Raw genomic sequence first — 19,289 nt, 5'->3', positions numbered from 1 at the left:
TCCTAGAACAGGCGTAGAAATTGGTAAATGAGAAGGACATGTCGGCCTGTCCCCTTCCCCACTCACGTCATGCCTACTATTTTAGACATGGCGTGAGCAGGGAGTTTCATAGTCTCACTGCTCTTACCGTAAAGAATCCTCTTCTATGTTTGTGTACAAACTTTCTTTCCTCCAGACGCAGAGGGTGTCCCCTCGTCACAGTCACAGTCCTGGGGATAAATAGATGATGTACTGACCCCTGATGTATTTATATATAGTAATTAGATCTCCCCTCAGTCATCTTTTTTCTAAACTGAATAACCCTAGTTTTGACATAGCCATATATATAATTTACATTGCTTGACAGAGTATTGGAAAATCTTCATTTTTTTTTTCCAAAGCTGGTCATGTTGAATTAGGATGGACTGAGCCTAGAGGAAATGTCAGGAAGCACATACCTATACAATACAGAAAGCTACAGTATTGCATACTCACTAATTCTCAACTAACTAAGATTCACTAATAATGTCACCCATAAAAAAATGGTTCCTCTGGCCTACTCGTTCTTATGGTTTTTGTCATACAATCAGGCTTTGACTTTTTTTTTTTTTTTGCATTCCTGTATGCGACTAAAGTAGGACCGTTGGGTCAATTCCAATGTTTTATATGATTTTGTTACCTGTAATGTATGTTAGCCCCTGCCCAACACCAATTAAGATGATGCCCTCTCACATATACCCTGGAGCTGCCTTTGTGGTATATTGCTTCTTCTATTAACTGCTCCTCGAGCCATACACAAATGATATTGCCATAATTATTACCAAAAATGAAAGGGAAATAGCAAATTTTGTTTCATCTTGTAATATCCAGAGCCCAAATGAAATGATGTATGAATGGAATATCTTGCAGCCCTAACAAAGGAGACATTTTTTCTTTCTGAATATGGTGAGCTCTCTTTTTTAGAGTCGAGCAGATGTTTTCCTGTTAGCTGGAATATTATACAGGGTTTAAACAGATTTATTTTCCTCGGAGAAGATCTACGAAAGATTAAAACATTATGCCACTTGTAAAAAATAAACAGACATTTTTTTTTTAACAGGATAAGCTTTGCATTATTCATGGGTAAATTAACTTTCAATTACCTGAACCTTTCAGAATAGCGTTCTTAACATAATCAGCCGTGCATTATTCCTAATACACGGGATGTGAGTCTGCAGTGTCGTGCCCAATTATGTATTTGACAATACCCTCAGTTGTCTATTCTAGACGAAAACAATATGTACAGCTTAGCAATCAATTAGCAATTCATTCTTTTCATGTTAGGCCACCGACTGACAGTAACACAGTTACAGTAACTCATGTGATGCTGGAGCGGACTGCTGAGAGTATACAGCTGTCAGGTAGGTTCACATGTATCTATCTATAGCTAGTCTTTTCATCAGAGCCCACCCACAACTTCTATTTCAATTAGCAACTCCTGAATATAAAAGCGTAATGAAAGCAGCTGTTAAAAAGCACTCCAGCGCCCATGAAATGCTGCAAATCCAAACTGTAAATAGCACATTGTAAATCCCATGTCACCAGCTCTGTCAGCTCCTCCAGGGATCACACAGTTCTAGACAATCAGTCCCATCTGTCACCGTGCCTCTAGAGGTTGACCTTAGCTCAGTCCATGGTCAATGTTACATTACATCATTCATTACAGCCCGCACCTCAGCAATAATAGACCGCACCACTCAACATCTCAGCCACATTATTTACAGCATTGACTAGACTCCGAAGCTCAGCCCCTGTCCACAATCATTGAACCTTCAAAATGCATTAGTGAGACTGCTATTGCCATTTATTAACAGCCGTAACGGCATGACCATTACAGTGGCTTTACATTTAGCGATGTCTTGAAAGGAATCTAAATCTGATGCAAAATGGAATATATAACGGTTAAAGTAACACACAGTTTGGAGCAAATTTAAGGGGAAAGTCAAGAATGCTGATGAGATGCCAACTAGGATGTCTTGTCCCAGATGCTAGAAAGGGATAGGCTGAATCATGGATACCTTATAGAGGTCTAATGAGACCTCCACTGTCCATATTAGTGTTGAGTGACTCAATTTGCAGGATAGCAAATGGACAAATGTCTTTTTTCGGCCTTATATACTATGATACTATGTTTAAATAGTGTTGGGCGCGAAAGGCGAATATTGATCGCGAATATCGGCACTTCAAGAATTAGCGTATATTTAGAATATAGTGATATATATTCGTAATTTCGAATATTCTAGATTTTTTTCATCAGTAACCTCCCTTCTTGCTTGTGGGACAATGAGAAGGCTGCAATGTGTTTGTCTGAGCTTAGCTACATCCTTAGCAACCAATAGGAAAGATGCCTACCCCTTACTATATAAGAACCTCCCCAGCAGCCATTTTCTACAGTTTTGTAAAGTTCTGAGAGAGAGAGAGCAGTGTCATTGCTGTGCTCTGTGCTTTCCACACTACATAAGATAGATAGTTAGATAACTTATATATATATTACAGATAGTTAGTGGGAGATAGTCAGTGTAGGTTATATCCTGATATTGTGTAGCTGTTGCAGTGCAGTATGTTAGGTAGTGTGAAACGTTCTGCTGTCCATACATACATTCAGGCCTGTTAAAATGTGACGTTTCACGTATTGTGCCAAAATATTTGCATCATTAGTGCCAATTAGCGCAATCACGAATATATTGGAGCACTGTAACTGCATATAAAGCCATTTTTAATGTTCTGCCGTGCCAACCATTTTCTCCAGTCTCAGGAAACTAGTAGGCACTTGGAAAATGTAGCAAAAGTGACCCACGCCTGTATTTCGCGCAAATTACGCAAATATTACATTGCCGATTTTTCGCAATCAAGAAAATAAACTCGAATTTGCTAATTCATGAATATATGATGAATATTCGTGAAATATTGCAAATTCGAAAATAGCCCTTGCGGCTCATCACTAGAATCAAAGTATCCGAGGTAGACTTTGATATGAATTTCAGGCAAAATTCTATTTGCTGTATTCGTGGTAACAAATCAATTTTCAATTAAAAAATTATGTATGACGATACCATGTGGGCCAGTGTGATGATGTCATCATGCACTGCGTGAGATTCTGTGTGGAATCTTCAATCAAGATGGCTGCGGCTTCCTCTTCTTGCTTAAATGGATAAGGTGAGTATTGTTGTTAATTTATTTTTTTCTGATGAGCCCTTGAATGCCTTATTTTTCATCTCAAGTGCCGCAATCAGCGATGAACGCGGCATCTGAGGGGTTCAACGATGGGGGGAGGGGGGGGGGGTGACGCAATTGCCGTGACCCATCATTGTGCCTGCTGCTTACAAAGAAATGCACTTCGTAACAAAGTGATTCGTCATGAAGCTAATTTCTTTCTGAAATTCGGAAAAGCACCCAAATCAAATTTTTGTAAACTTTACTCATGTCTAGTCAATATGCTTAATTGCACATATAGTATAGACATCACTGAGGGGGTTCCCCTGTGCAAGACCCCAGTCTATTAGCAAGAATGTAACAACTCTGTAACAATAGCACCCACTATGATAACTCAAGCCATCCAAGTATTAAATAGACAGCCATTCATCTTAAAGTATAACTGTCATACTATTTGGGAGTATTAGATTGTGGTGATTAATATCACCTTGGTGGCCCTATTTAAACTTTTTGCTGTGTACTCAATTACCCCTTAATTCCACATTTTTGTTCCCTGTACTGCCTATTTTTACCTGTGCTTAAAATAGTGTTGCTAGGCATGGTCCGTCTGTGTGTTGAAGGACGGAGGAGGCAGAAGCACGCAGCGTGCAAGGTCAGATTACTGACAGACAGGGACTGTAAGTAAATGATTAAAGCCAGGTCCTCCCCAGCAGCTGTTAACAGTGCCTGGGCTTTGTGCACTTCTCCCTGTCCCTGCGCTTGGCAGACGCTCCCTCACTCAGCAGACTGGGACAATGCAGAGTGGAAGCAGCGCAGACCAGAGAAGGGAGATCTGCCATCTGCTCAGTGTATAAATTACAGCAACATGTGGTAAGAGGACCCCTTTGTGCTGCAGGAGATTGACCCTTTAGGGGGAGGGCTCTGGTTACTGACACTTTTGGGGGGCTATTGTTACTGTCTAGTGAGGGCAGGCGGGATTAGCCTCAGGGTGAGGGCAGTGGCGGCCATCTTAACTGAATAGTGAAATTGCAGTTTTACGCAGACTGGTTGCTAAGGGCTGAATCTTATTAAATATGGGGTAAGTCAGTCTAATAGTAACTGATTCTGGAATATCATGCTATTAGTAACTACATATATGAAAATTGAAATTAGGGTCTAAGTGTGACAGTTATCCTTTAAAGGCAAACATTTTCCTGTAACGGGTATAAATCTCCCCTGATGTTTACTTGCTGTGTCATAAATGTTATGAGACATTCTTTTAACTGTTATTGTTTATTGTACTTGTTTAAAGGGGTTTAGCACATTGTAAATGGGTATGGAGACACATTAGTTACAATCAACCCTATCAATCACAGGAAATGGCTCCAAATCTGCCTTGGAATAGCATTTTGTTTCATCCAGTCTTTCAAATCATACATCCAAGCCTTTACCACCTCCTACTCAAAAACCATGGAAGTGCATGTCCTGACATCTCCCGCCTAGACTACTGCAACCTTTGCAAGCATTTCCTATCTAACACTATGGCACTCCTCCAATCCATCCTCAACTCCGCTGTCTAGTTTATACATTCCTCCTCTTATTTCTCCTCCATCCCAATGAGCAATCTCTGTTCATCGCGATTCGCAAGACCTCTTTCCTTGCTTTAAATTGACCACCAGTGTGCATTTTATAACTGCACCATGACAGATTTTGCAGTCCATTCATTATAGAGATAGGGTGCACTAAGCTACTCGGACCCACCCTCAGTGCACTTAGCTACTCATTTGCCTATGCATTTGCATACTGAATAAAAGTAACTGATGACTGAGTGAAAGGTATCATTATTTTCAGCTGAGCTAGCCCTACAAGGCATTGAGAGACAGTTATCAAGACTGGCATATCCATATGGCTCTTAACAAATCAAGCACATCTCTGCCCTACTGTGCACCAGAAACGGAAATCTACGCCAGCTTCAGCTATAACTTCTGCCATGAAGCACCGCCCCTCCTGCTAAACCCCTCCCCTTTTCTCTCCACTTCAGAAAAGTGCAAGCAAACGCAAAAATTAGCAAATTATGGTGCCCACAAGGCATCCGCTCTAATATCTTGATGTAAAACATCTTGATAAATGTCCCTGATTGTGCGTAGTTTAACAGTGAATTTCCCAGTTGACAGACTCCCTTTAACCACCTCAGGACCGCCGTACGCAGGATTGCGTCCTGCCGGCGGCCCTGCTCTTCTGGGTGGACGCATATACGCGTCCTCCCGCGAGAGCCGAGATTTCCTGTGAACGCGCACACAGGCGCGCGCGCTCACAGGAACGGAAGGTAAGCGAGTGGATCTCCAGCCTGCCAGCGGCGATCGCTCGCTGGCAGGCTGGAGATCCGAATTTTTTAACCCCTAACAGGTATATTAGACGCTGTTTTCATAACAGCGTCTAATATACCTCCTACCTGATCCTCTGGTGGTCCCTTTTGTTAGGATCGACCACCAGAGGACTCAGGTAGCTCAGTACAGTCGCACCAAACACCACACTACACTACACCCCCCCCGTCACTTATTAACCCCTTATAAACCCCTGATCACCCATGATCACCCCATATAAACTCCCTGATCACCCCCCTGTCATTGATCACCGCCCTGTCATTGATCACCCCCCTGTCAGGCTCCGTTCAGACGTCCGTATGATTTTTACGGATCCACGGATACATGGATCGGATCCGCAAAAAGCATACGGACGTCTGAATGGAGCCTTACAGGGGGGTGATCAATGACAGGCGGGTGATCACCCATATACACTCCCTGATCACCCCCTGTCATTGATCACCCCCCTGTCATTGATCACCCCCCTGTAAGGCTCCATTCAGACGTCCGCATGATTTTTACGGATCCATGGATACATGGATCGGATCCGCAAAACACATGCGGACGTCTGAATGGAGCCTTACAGGGGGTGATCAATGACAGGCGGGTGATCACCCATATACACTCCCTGATCACCCCCCTGTCATTGATCACCCCCCTGTAAGGCTCCATTCAGACGTCCGCATGTGTTTTGTGGATCCGATCCATGGATCCATGGATCCGTAAAAATCATGCGGACGTCTGAATGGAGCCTTACAGGGGGGTGATCAATGACAGGCGGGTGATCACCCATATACACTCCCTGATCACCCCTTGTCATTGATCACCCCCCTATCATTGATCACCCCCCTGTAAGGCTCCATTCAGACGTCCGCACGATTTTTACGGATCCATGGATACATGGATCGGATCCGCAAAACACATGCGGACGTCTGAATGGAGCCTTACAGGGGGTGATCAATGACAGGCGGGTGATCACCCATATACACTCCCTGATCACCCCCTGTCATTGATCACCCCCCTGTAAGGCTCCATTCAGACGTCCGCATGTGTTTTGTGGATCCGATCCATGTATCCATGTATCCGTAAAAAATCATGCGGATGTCTGAATGGAGCCTTACAGGGGGGTGATCAATGACAGGCGGGTGATCACCCATATACACTCCCTGATCACCCCCTGTCATTGATCACCCCCCTGTCATTGATCACCCCCCTGTAAGGCTCCATTCAGACGTCCGCATGATTTTTACGGATCCATGGATACATGGATCGGATCCGCAAAACACATGCGGACGTCTGAATGGAGCCTTACAGGGGGTGATCAATGACAGGCGGGTGATCACCCATATACACTCCCTGATCACCCCCCTGTCACTGATCACCCCCCTGTAAGGCTCCATTCAGACGTCCGCATGTGTTTTGTGGATCCGATCCATGTATCCATGGATCCGTAAAAATCATGCGGACGTCTGAATGGAGCCTTACAGGGGGGTGATCAATGACAGGCGGGTGATCACCCATATACACTCCCTGATCACCCCCTGTCATTGATCACCCCCCTGTCATTGATCACCCCCCTGTAAGGCTCCATTCAGACGTCCGCATGATTTTTACGGATCCATGGATACATGGATCGGATCCGCAAAACACATGCGGACGTCTGAATGGAGCCTTACAGGGGGTGATCAATGACAGGCGGGTGATCACCCATATACACTCCCTGATCACCCCCCTGTCATTGATCACCCCCCTGTAAGGCTCCATTCAGACGTCCGCATGTGTTTTGTGGATCCGATCCATGTATCCATGGATCCGTAAAAATCATGCGGACGTCTGAATGGAGCCTTACAGGGGGGGTGATCAGTGACAGGGGGGTGATCACCCTGATCACCCCCTGTCATTGATAACCCTCCTGTAAGGCTCCATTCAGACGTCCGCATGTGTTTTGTGGATCCGATCCATGTATCCATGGATCCGTAAAAAATCATGCGGATGTCTGAATGGAGCCTTACAGGGGGGTGATCAGTGACAGTGGGGTGATCACCCTGATCACCCTGATCACCCCCTGTCATTGATAACCCCCCTGTAAGGCTCCATTCAGACGTCCGCATGTGTTTTGTGGATCCGATCCATGTATCCATGTATCCGTAAAAAATCATGCGGATGTCTGAATGGAGCCTTACAGGGGGGGTGATCAGTGACAGGGGGGTGATCACCCTGATTACCCCCTGTCATTGATAACCCCCCTTTAAGGCTCCATTCAGACGTCCGCATGTGTTTTGTGGATCCGATCCATGTATCCATGGATCCGTAAAAAATCATGCGGATGTCTGAATGGAGCCTTACAGGGGGGGTGATCAGTGACAGGGGGGTGATCACCCTGATCACCCCCTGTCATTGATAACCCCCCTGTAAGGCTCCATTCAGACGTTCGCATGTGTTTTGTGGATCCGATCCATGTATCCATGGATCCGTAAAAAATCATGCGGATGTCTGAATGGAGCCTTACAGGGGGGGTGATCAGTGACAGGGGGGTGATCACCCTGATCACCCCCTGTCATTGATAACCCCCCTGTAAGGCTCCATTCAGACGTCCGCATGTGTTTTGTGGATCCGATCCATGTATCCATGGATCCGTAAAAAATCATGCGGATGTCTGAATGGAGCCTTACAGGGGGGGTGATCAGTGACAGGGGGGTGATCACCCTGATCACCCCCTGTCATTGATAAACCCCCTGTAAGGCTCCATTCAGACGTCCGCATGTGTTTTGCGGATCCGATCCATGGATCCGTAAAAATTATACGGATGTCTGAATGGAGCCTTACCAGGGGGGTGATCAATGACAGGGGGGTGATCCGGGAGTCTATATGGGTGATTACCCCCCTGTCATTGATCACCCCCCTGTCATTGATCACCCCCCCCCTGTAAGGCTCCATTCAGACATTTTTTTTGGCACAAGTTAGCGGAAATTTTTTGTTTGTTTTTGTTTTTGTTTTTTCTTACTAAGTCTCATATTCTACTAACTTGTGTCAAAAAATAAAATCTCACATGAACTCGCCATACCCCTCACGGAATCCAAATGCGTAAACATTTTTAGACATTTATATTCCAGACTTCTTCTCACGCTTAAGTGCCCCTAAAAAGCCAGGGCAGTATAAATACCCCACATGTGACGCCATTTCGGAAAGAAGACACCCCAAGGTATTCGCTGAGGGGCATATTGAGTCCATGAAAGATTGAAATTTTTGTCCTAAGTTAGCGGAAAGTGAGACTTTGTGAGAAAAAAAACCCAAAAAATCAATTTCCGCTAACTTATGCAAAAAATAAAAAAATTCTAGGAACTCGCCAGGCCCCTCATTGAATACCTTGGGGTGTCTTCTTTCCAAAGTGGGGTCACATGTGGGGTATTTATACTGCCCTGGCTTTTTAGGGGCCCGAAAGTGTGAGAAGAAGTCTGGGATCCAAATGTCTAAAAATGCCCTCCTAAAAGGAATTTGGGCCCCTTTGCGCATCTAGGCTGCAAAAAAGTGTCACACATCTGGTATCGCCGTACTCAGGAGAAGTTGGGGAATGTGTTTTGGGGTGTCATTTTACATATACCCATGCTGGGTGAGAAAAATATCTTGGTCAAATGCCAACTTTGTATAAAGAAATGGGAAAAGTTGTCTTTTGCCAAGATATTTCTCTCATCCAGCATGGGTATATGTAAAATGACACCCCAAAACACATTCCCCAACTTCTCCTGAGTTCGGCGATACCAGATGTGTCACACTTTTTTGCTGCCAAGGTGGGCAAAGGGGCACATATTCCAAAGTGCACCTTTTGGATTTCACAGGCCATTTTTTACAGATTTTGATTGCAAGGTACTTCTTACACATTTGGGCCCCTAAATTGCCAGGGCAGTATAACTACGCCACAAGTGACCCCATTTTGGAAAGAAGACCCCCCAAGGTATTCCGTGAGGGGCATGGCGAGTTCCTAGAATTTTTTATTTTTTGTCACAAGTTAGCGGAAAATGATGATTTTTCTTTTTTTTTCTTTTTTCCTTACAAAGTCTCATATTCCACTAACTTGCGACAAAAAATAAAAGATTCTAGGAACTCGCCATGCCCCTCACGGAATACCTTGGGGTGTCTTCTTTCCAAAATGGGGTCACTTGTGGCGTAGTTATACTGCCCTGGCAATTTAGGGGCCCAAATGTGTGAGAAGAACTTTGCAATCAAAATGTGTAAAAAATGACCGGTGAAATCCAAAAGGTGCACTTTGGATTGTGGGTCCCTTTGGGGCATGGCGAGTTCCTAGAATTTTTTATTTTTTGTCGCAAGTTAGTGGAATATGAGACTTTGTAAGAAAAAAAAATAAAAAATCATCATCATTTTCCGCTAACTTGTGACAAAAAATAAAAAGTTCTATGAACTCACTATGCCCATCAGCGAATACCTTAGGGTGTCTACTTTCCGAAACAGGGTCATTTGTGGGGGTTTTCTACTGTTTGGGCATTGTAGAACCTCAGGAATCATGACAGGTGCTCAGAAAGTCAGAGCTGTTTCAAAAAGCGGAAATTCACATTTTTGTACCATAGATTGTAAATGCTATAACTTTTACCCAAACCATTTTTTTTTGCCCAAACATTTTTTTTTTTATCAAAGACATGTAGAACAATTTATTTGGCGAAAAATCTATATATGGATGTCGTTTTTTTTGCAAAATTTTACAGCTGAAAGTGAAAAATGTCATTTTTTTGCAAAAAAATCGTTACATTTTGATTAATAACAAAAAAAGTAAAAATGTCAGCAGCAATAAAATACCACCAAATGAAAGCTCCATTAGTGAGAAGAAAAGGAGGTAAAATTCATTTGGGTGGTAAGTTGCATGACCGAGCGATAAACGGTGAAAGGAGTGTAGTGCCGAAGTGTAAAAAGTGCTCTGGTCATGAAGGGGGTTTCACCTAGCAGGGCTGAAGTGGTTAAACTGCTAGCTATTTCATTGTATCAGTGATGAAGTGCATTGAAGTGAGTTCTTCCGAGTTCTAGTCCATATGAGACTTAATCCACTGAACGCAGAGCATTTTTCCATCTCCTATTACTTTCATGCAAAAGTGAATTCCACTAATTGCGTTTAACAGTGAATTAGGACATATAGCTCATTTACTTTAAAGCATTTCTTTTAATAACTTCCAAATGCCGGCGTACAATGTAGCGCTTAATTATTGGCTGTTCTACAATTTTCAGACATTTAATAAATATATTTGTTAACAGTTGAAATGAAAATGAAGGGTTGGGAAATGTTCATACTGCTACTAAAGTATAAGCTTTAATTAGCGTACTGATGAGAGCTCGCGGATCTAAGAGGTGGCAGAGCTTTGGGTTAAGCGGATGAATACATTATACTACCTGTTCAAATGCCAGAAAGATTTGCATAAAACGATGAAGGAGCATGTTTTATCTAAATAGTATATCATTTAGTTTTATATATTGAGTTATGCAATTAAAGCAGTGCCTTAAGAAATGACTTTCAGATTCTGGCTGGATCTTAAAACAAACTTGACGGGCTCACAAAACAGCTTGTGCTTTACCGCTAGGAGAGATGAAGTAATATGCTTCAAACCGTAAGCTCCAAAGTCTAATAATAGACAAGATTTTCAAAGGTTTCAAACTTCCAAAATACACTTTGATATTAATGTCTTAAGAGGTTTTCATAAAAACTCATGACTCTCGATGAGGGAGTTATGTTACTACATATACAGTGTGCAAACTAAAGTATATTATCTATCTATCTATTTATCCATCCACTGTATTATCTATCTATCTCTCTCTATCCATCCACTGTATTATCTATCTATCTATCTATCTATCTATCTATCTATCTATTTATCCACCCACTGTATCTATCTATCTATCTATCTATCTATCTCCTATCTATAATCTATCTATTATCTATCTATAATCTATCTATTATCTATCTATCTATCTATCTATCTATCTATCTATCTATCTATCTATCCATCTATCCATCCACTGTATCTATCTATCTATCTCCTAGCTATTATCTATCTCCTAGCTATAATCTATCTACTATCTATCTATCTATCTATCTATCTATTCATCCTAGGTCCCATCCTTTTGTCTGTAATACATCTTAGAAATTAATACATTGACAACTAGGTGTTATCACTTGGGGAGCCTGTTCTTACCCTGATAATGTACTGGCAATGCCAGACTGTGTAGGGATGCACCCTATTGACAAGAGGAATGGTAATAATGATATGTTCATATATATTCAGGTGGAATAACAGAGGGTGGGGATTGTTGCCCTGATACACGGGGTGTCCCATCATCCCATGACCTTGTGCCTTATGTCATTTTGTGTATATTTCATGTATTAATAAACCTGCATATATTTTATATGAGTGTTTTCTTCATTCCCTTTGGGGTTATTGGTTGGTTTCTTTGGTCATGGAATAACAGGATCCCACAGCAGATCTAAGATGTTCTGGAATTGCTATTTTATGTTTAAGACAAATGGGAAGATTTGTCAAAACTGGTGTTAAGGAAAACTGGCTTAGTTACCTTTAGCAACCAATTAGATTCCACCTTTTATTAATTTCCAAAGGCGCTCTGAAAAAGGTAAAATCTGATTGGTTGCTATGGGAAACTAAGCCAGTTTCCCTTTACAGAAGTTTTGACACACACTCAATAGCTGTGGGCCGACAGCTATCTCTCTCAACTCCTTCTCGTCTCCCCTATATATGTGTATTCGACGGGGAGAAGGGAGAAAGCTGCTACCACACAATCCTATTACCCGCTCTCTCGGTCTCCCATCCAACACTCCAATGATTGGGGATGTTGCTGGTGCCTCAAGGTGCCCAAAAGCCCCTCTGTTATATAAGTAAACACCATTTTTTCAAATGGCACATGCTAAGTAGAGGGGATTCTGTTACAGATTTTGCATTGTGTACCAGACGTTTCTCCTCTGTCGAGATATACTTGATTAGGGTCCATTCACATGTCTGTAGTGTATTGCTGATCCTCAAACTGCGGATCTGCAATACAGCCAGCCAGCACCCCCATAGAACAGCCTATTATTGTCCTCAATTGCAGACAAGAATAGGATATGTTCTTTTTTTTCCGGACCAGTGGACTGGAAGATCGGGGGCGCGGTCCAGAAATGCGGATGCGGACAGCACACTGTGTGCTGTCTGCATTCATTCCTGCCCTATAGAGAATGAATGGGTCCGCACCCGTTACACAATTTGCTGAACAGATGCGGACCCATTCAACAGACGTGTGAATGGACCCATAAAGGTACATACATTAAATGCTATCATTTCACAGTAATACAAAGACTACCCATAGACCACAAGACTATTTTGAATTATTTTTGAAATAAGGTTCTTTAGTCCATACACCTACACCTATGGGACATTAATATTGTCCTTCACATTACAGGGTTCTCACTACTGTCAGATGCTCCTCCATCTGCAGCCCTAATCTTTCCATCCAAACAATGCACACCAAGCTGGAACATCAAGGCTTCCTATTATTAGTCAATGGGATCTACCCAGTGCTGTAATGAATGCCATTGGGTATATACCATATCATTAGCTTATAGAGCATACTGTAATACAGAAATACGATTAAGCAAAAGCATCCTGCCAACTCGTTCTGTACAAGTAAATCCATCTGAAAAGCAAAATTCTGGTGTTTTCTCCTGTCCTGGTTCAGAATAAATAAAGACCATGCCCCGAAATGCTATGCTGTACCATTAGCCTCCAGGAATAACCAGAGCAGTTAACTTCAACATATGATAAAGTGCATAATACAAAAGCTAACAGTGAAATAATTATGGCAGATGAGTAGTATTTCACACTTCAGTAGCCTTTAGGCACTTTAAGCCAATAAAATGATTTAGAAAATGAGCCCCTGACGAGCCGAGCCTTACTCAAGTGTCTTACAGTTAATAGTGCCATTCATGCAGGGACCTCACTAACCAGTCCGTAATACCTCCTAAATTGATAGACATTATACAACTGTATTTCAAGGGGAACTACATAACGATGGACCACTTTTTTATAGACATCTCTGTCTGAGTAAGAGGCTAATAAAGCTGCTAATCATGAAAGGCCCTGTGTTGCCTCAGGTGAATATATCAGGTCATAGGGTGTTGTTAGAGACATGTAGTTCAGATATAGAAGCCACAAATAAGAGACCTTCTTCCTTTGAAATTACAGCCATGGAGTATTTTAAATCAAAGCACAACCTACCTTTTTCTGTCTCTTCTGAAACCTTTTCTTTCCGAACTGTTGTTGGCAGAGGTTGCGATCATTTTCCCTATCCGAGCCATAGTGGTGGCTGTATTTATTATTCTTTTGTGGTTTATTGTTCTTTTGTGGTTTAAAAGACAGTCCATTGCTCAAAATGCCCCGCTTCTTTTTACTGAGAGGAGTCTGCTGCTTGGCTTCACGTTCTTCTGGCATCAAGCTTCCATCCTTCTGCAGAAAGAACAAATATAGCAAGGTGAGAAGTGTTCTGAAACGTGTAAAACTAACTGTTACAGCCATAAAAATGCAGCTTTTGGCCATGGCTACCAATCAGATCACTGCTTTACTTTAATGCGGCCAAATACATCTCTTGGGAGCATTTCTAGGTCATAATAGAAACTGTGAAACAACCCTCCAACATTGCAAAGGGTAAAACATTTACTAGTCACCTTCAAGTATAATTTTTGTATCATGCATTCATGGTATAGAGCAGGGATGATCAACCTGTGGCCCTCCAGCTGTTGTATAACTACTTCTCCCACCATGTCCTTCTGTAGGCTGTCCGGGAATGATGGGTGTTGTAGTTTTGCAACAGCTGGAGGGCCGCAGGTTGAGCGTTCCTGGTATAGAGTAACATTTTTAGTACAAGCTAAAGATTCAAATAAAATCCATTGGTCTACATTTACTAATGTGTGTCCACCTAGACCTTGTCTTCAATCGCACCAAAAATGGGTTTAAGAAATATCCACTGTGCCTAGCTCCCCAAGGAGCTGTGACTAAATGTTACAGGGGTGTCACTTTTCAGGAAAGCAGCATGGCCACCCTAAGATGTCATATTTTGAACCAATAGTTGATATAGAGTTAGACAAAACGTGACTAGATGTGCTCCAAATATATCACCCAGCATGAGCACTGAGATAAACCTGGGGCAGGTCTAGCCAGCCTGTCTGAGTTGATGCCTTCTACAGGATTACTAAACGTCATGGCCAGCTAATGATACCATGACAACACTTCTTGTTCTTGTCATATGGACATTGTGTGGATCAAAATGGAAATCCATATCAATGTTAACGACTTGGGGTGCCCTGTTATCTCTTTAGCACCAGTTATAAACAGCAGCTGAGGTTTCACTGTGCCAGCATTGTGTGGCGCTACTGAGCCCTGTGAAGGCTCCTGTAATCTACAACAGTACTGACAATGGCTCGACTGAATTTATACCTCAAATGCCACAGTTAGGCCTCTTTCACACTTGCGTTGTCCGGATCCAGCGTGTACTCCACTTGCTGGAATTACACGCCGGATCCGGAAAAACGCAAGTGTACTGAAAGCATTTGAAGACGGATCCGTCTTCAAAATGCTTTCAGTGTTACTATGGCAGCCAGGACGCTATTAAAGTCCTGGGTGCCATAGTAGGAGCGGGGAGCGGGGGAGCAGCATACTGACCATCCGTGCGGCTCCCGGGGCGCTCCAGAATGACGTCAGAGCACCCCATGCGCATGGATCATGTGATCCATGCGATCACGTCATCCATGCGCTTGGGGCGCCCTGACATCACTCTGGAGCGCCCTGGGAGCCGCACGGATGGTAAGTATGCAGCTCCCCCGCTCCCCGCTACACTTTACCATGGCTGCCAGGACTTTAGCGTCCCGGCAGCCATGGTAACCATTGAGAAAAAGCTAAACGTCGCATCCGACGTTTAGCTTAAGGCCGGATCCGGATCAATGCCTTTCAATGGGCATTCATTCCGGATCCAGGCTTGCGGCAAGTGTTCTGGATTTTTGGCCGGAGCAAAAAGCGCAGCATGCTGCGCTATTTGCTGCGGCCAAAAAACGTTCCGTTCCGGAACTGAAGACATCCTGATGCATCCTGAAGGACGGACTGTCCATTCAGAATGCATTAAGAAAATCCTGATCAGTATTCTTCCGGCATAGAGCCCCGACGACGGAACTCTATGCCGGAAGACTATAACGCAGATGTGAAAGAGCCCTAAGCTGCAACCATGTTATCTAGATGGGGGCACTGTAATGGTCAGGTAATAATGCTTTGGTTCACTCACATGAATGATGTAAGAGAAAACACAGAAGAAAAATAGATTTGTTCCTTTCACCAACCCATCTCCAAAGAACGCATTACCTAAGTAATTTAAATGTACCCTAAAATGTTTTATTAAAAATATGACTTGCCCAACAGAAAACAAGGTCCTATACCTCCATATTAATAGGGAAAAAAAAGTTATGGCTCCTGGGATCTGATGACAGTACAACAATTATTTCAATGAAAGGTGCCTTTGTTGGATAAGGCCAGTGCATATTTGGTATAGTCCTAATCATATCGACCCACAGAATAAAGGTAACAAGTTATTTATGCTGCTCTGTAAAAGATGTAAATTAAAAAATCCCCCCCAAAATAAATATAAAAAAACTATTGTGGAACTTTACATTTTCCTCAAGAAAGTGTTAAATGGCACCTGTCAGCAGATTTCTACCTATGAAACACATGCACTTGGCAGCTGAAGGCATCTGTGTTGGTCCCAGATTTTCTCTGCATTGCTGAGAAAAAAACGAGGTTTTAATATATGCAAATGAGCCTCTAGGAGCAACGGGGGTGTTGCCATTACACCTAGAGGTTATGTTCTTTCTGCAACATCCAGAATATAGCTATAGGATTTTCTGAAACAGCAGCCACATCAGAGCCCTGGTGCCTCACATACAGTATAATAATTGAGACATGACAGTAAGAGACCCTGATATACATTTTCCTTAGGGCCCAGGAGTTTCAAACTATGCATCTCACCCACACACCTTTCTTACGACGAGACTTAGGCCCCCTGCAGACGAGCGTGTCCGGATTAGGTCCGGATGCGTCCCGGTACAAACCCGCACAAGTAGGTACGCAATTGCAGTCAGTTTTGACTGTGATTGCGTTCCGTTGTTTAGTTTTTATTGCGCGGGTGCAATGCGTTTTGAACGCGCGTGATAAAAAACTGACTGTGGTACCCAGACCCGAACTTCTTCACAGAAGTTCAGGTTTGGGTTCAAGGTGTTGTGTAGATTGTATTATTTTCCCTTATAACATGGTTATAAGGGAAGCAAAATTTGGAATAATGGTCACCTTTAATAATTAACTTTTAATGATATTTATATTCAAATAATTGCCCTAAGATAAGGTGCAGAGAAACGAAAGAGCAGGGTAGAGATCCACCCTGCTCTTTCGTTTCTCTGCACCTTATCTTAGGGCAATTATTTTAATATAAATATCATTAAAAGTTAATTATTAAAGGTGACCATTATTCCAAATTTCGCTTTACATAATCACTAGGTACCTTATACCCCAACGGCTCATTAATTTGTTTAGTCTAGTCCATGGTTATAAGGGAAAATAATAGCATTCTGAAAACAGAATGCATAGTACAATAGGGCTGGAGGGGTTAAAAAAATATAAAAAATAATTGAACTCACCTTAATCCATTTGTTTGCGCAGCCGGCATCTCTTCTGTCTTCTTTTGTGAGGAATAGGACCTTTGATGACGTCACTACGCTCATCACCATGGTCCGATCATGTGATGAACGTAGTGACGTCATCAAAGGTCCTATTCCTCACAAAAGAAGACAGAAGAGATGCCGGCTGCGCGAACAAGTGGATAAAGGTAAGTTCAATTATTTTTTTATTTTTCTTTAACCCCTCCAGCGCTATTGTACTATGCATTCTGTATTCATAATTCTATTATTTTCCCTTATAACCATGTTATAAGGGAAAATAATAATAATCTGGTCCCCATCCCGATCATCACCTAGCAACCGTGTGTGAAAATCGCACCGCATCCGCACTTGCTTGCGGATGCTTGCAATTTTCACGCAACCCCATTCATTTCTATGGGGCCTGCGTTACGTGAAAAATGCACAAAGAGGAGCATGCTGCGATTTTCATGCAACGCACAAGTGATGCAGGAAAATCACCGCTCGTGTGCACAGCCCCATAGAAATGAATGGGTCAGGATTCAGTGCGGGTGCAATGCGTTCACCTCACGCATTGCACCCGCGCGGAAATCTCGCCCGTGTGAAAGGGCCTTAAAGTGGACCTGTCACATGTCTGTTTTATTAACTAGTTATATTATTATTATTACTCCATGTTGTGCCATTCCTTTAGTATTCCAGCTAGAAGGTATGAATGAATTTCTAGTAGTTTACAATGAAGCTCCAAATGGGTGTTACCAGTTGGGGATGTGTCCCGCCTGCACAGTCTGATACTGGCAGCACTGGCTGGATAATGGCAGACTGTATAAGGACACCCCACCAAATGGTAACACTCAGCTTGACCTTCATTGCAAATTGCTAACGATTCTTTCACAATATAGAAGGGATAATAAAGGAATGGCACGTCATTGGAATGGATGCAACTGAGTTATTACAAGGGTGATGCAGGTCGCTGCTGAAAGAAGCCTGTTAGGAGAGGTTACACGTTCCATACACATGACTGGAGGTGTTGTCATGGGGACATTACGGGAACTAGTCTATTACCTATAAAAATGTAACTCATCAAAAAGCAAGCCAAAAGATAGGTAATGGTGACAGACAATAAAACACTTTCTGCCCCGGAACTATGGTGGTTAGAATGTGCTTGTGCTTGTCTTTCTGTAAGGTCTAATGTTTCATTCTTGTCTGTCTTCATTCTTAAAATGTTAAAAAGAAGAATGACATGAGGACCTTAGCTGTTAGGCTACTTTCACATTGGCGTTTTGGCTTTCCGTTTGTGAGATCCGTTCAGGACTCTCACAAGCGTTCCAAAATGCATTATGAATGGAATAGGATCCACCCAGAATGCCTCAGTTTGCTTCCATTTCGTCTCCATTCCGCTTTGAAGGCGGACACCAAAATGCTGCCTGCAGTGTTTTGGTGTCCGTCTGATGATACTGAGCCAAACGGATCTGTTCTGACACACAATGCAAGTCAATGGGGACGGATCAGTTTTCTATGACACAATAGAAAACAGATCTGTCCTCCCTTGACTTTCAATGGTGTTCAAGACGGATCCGTCTTGGCTATGTTACAGATAATACAAACTGATCCGTTCTGAACGGATGCAGACATTTGTATTATCTGAACGAATCCGTCTGTGCAGATCTATGTAATTTCCGCACCAAACGTGAGTGTGAAAGTAGCCTTAAATGTTTAAAAGCGAAGAATTGCTAAAACGGTTTTCCACACATTTTACTCTCTAGGGCCCTTCAATGTCAAAACCTCTTTAGGCTGACATTCCAGATAGTATTGTACACTAAACAATAACATGCTGATATACTGCATAGACCTTCCCTTGAAAATCAAACAGCTAAAATGCTCGGAGCATAAATGGCTGAATGCATTAGACACTCTAGTTGCGGGCAGAAAGCAGATTTGGGAACTAAACCAAGAGGCTTGAGAAACAAGAATTGAAAGGGGTTGTCAGATCAGATCAGTGGGGCTGGCGGTAACAAGTAATTTGGAGCGTGCTTTGACAGGGAAACAGTTTTCAAACTGAT

At 42.7% G+C, this 19,289-nt stretch overlaps 1 protein-coding gene across 1 annotated transcript in view; it reads right to left on the bottom strand.

Moving 5' to 3' along the window:
- Window positions 1-19,289, bottom strand: part of LOC122931527 (autism susceptibility gene 2 protein homolog) — a 749,041-nt gene that overhangs the window by 364,265 nt on the left and 365,487 nt on the right. The window contains exon 2 of the mRNA XM_044285595.1: window positions 13,778-14,005. Coding sequence (XP_044141530.1) covers window positions 13,778-14,005 — 228 coding nt within the window. The remainder of the gene's footprint in view (window positions 1-13,777; window positions 14,006-19,289) is intronic.

The sequence above is a fragment of the Bufo gargarizans genome, chromosome 3 (genome assembly GCF_014858855.1).
Source record: "Bufo gargarizans isolate SCDJY-AF-19 chromosome 3, ASM1485885v1, whole genome shotgun sequence".
NCBI lineage: Eukaryota > Metazoa > Chordata > Amphibia > Anura > Bufonidae > Bufo > Bufo gargarizans.
This window is presented reverse-complemented; position numbering and strand designations above follow the sequence as displayed.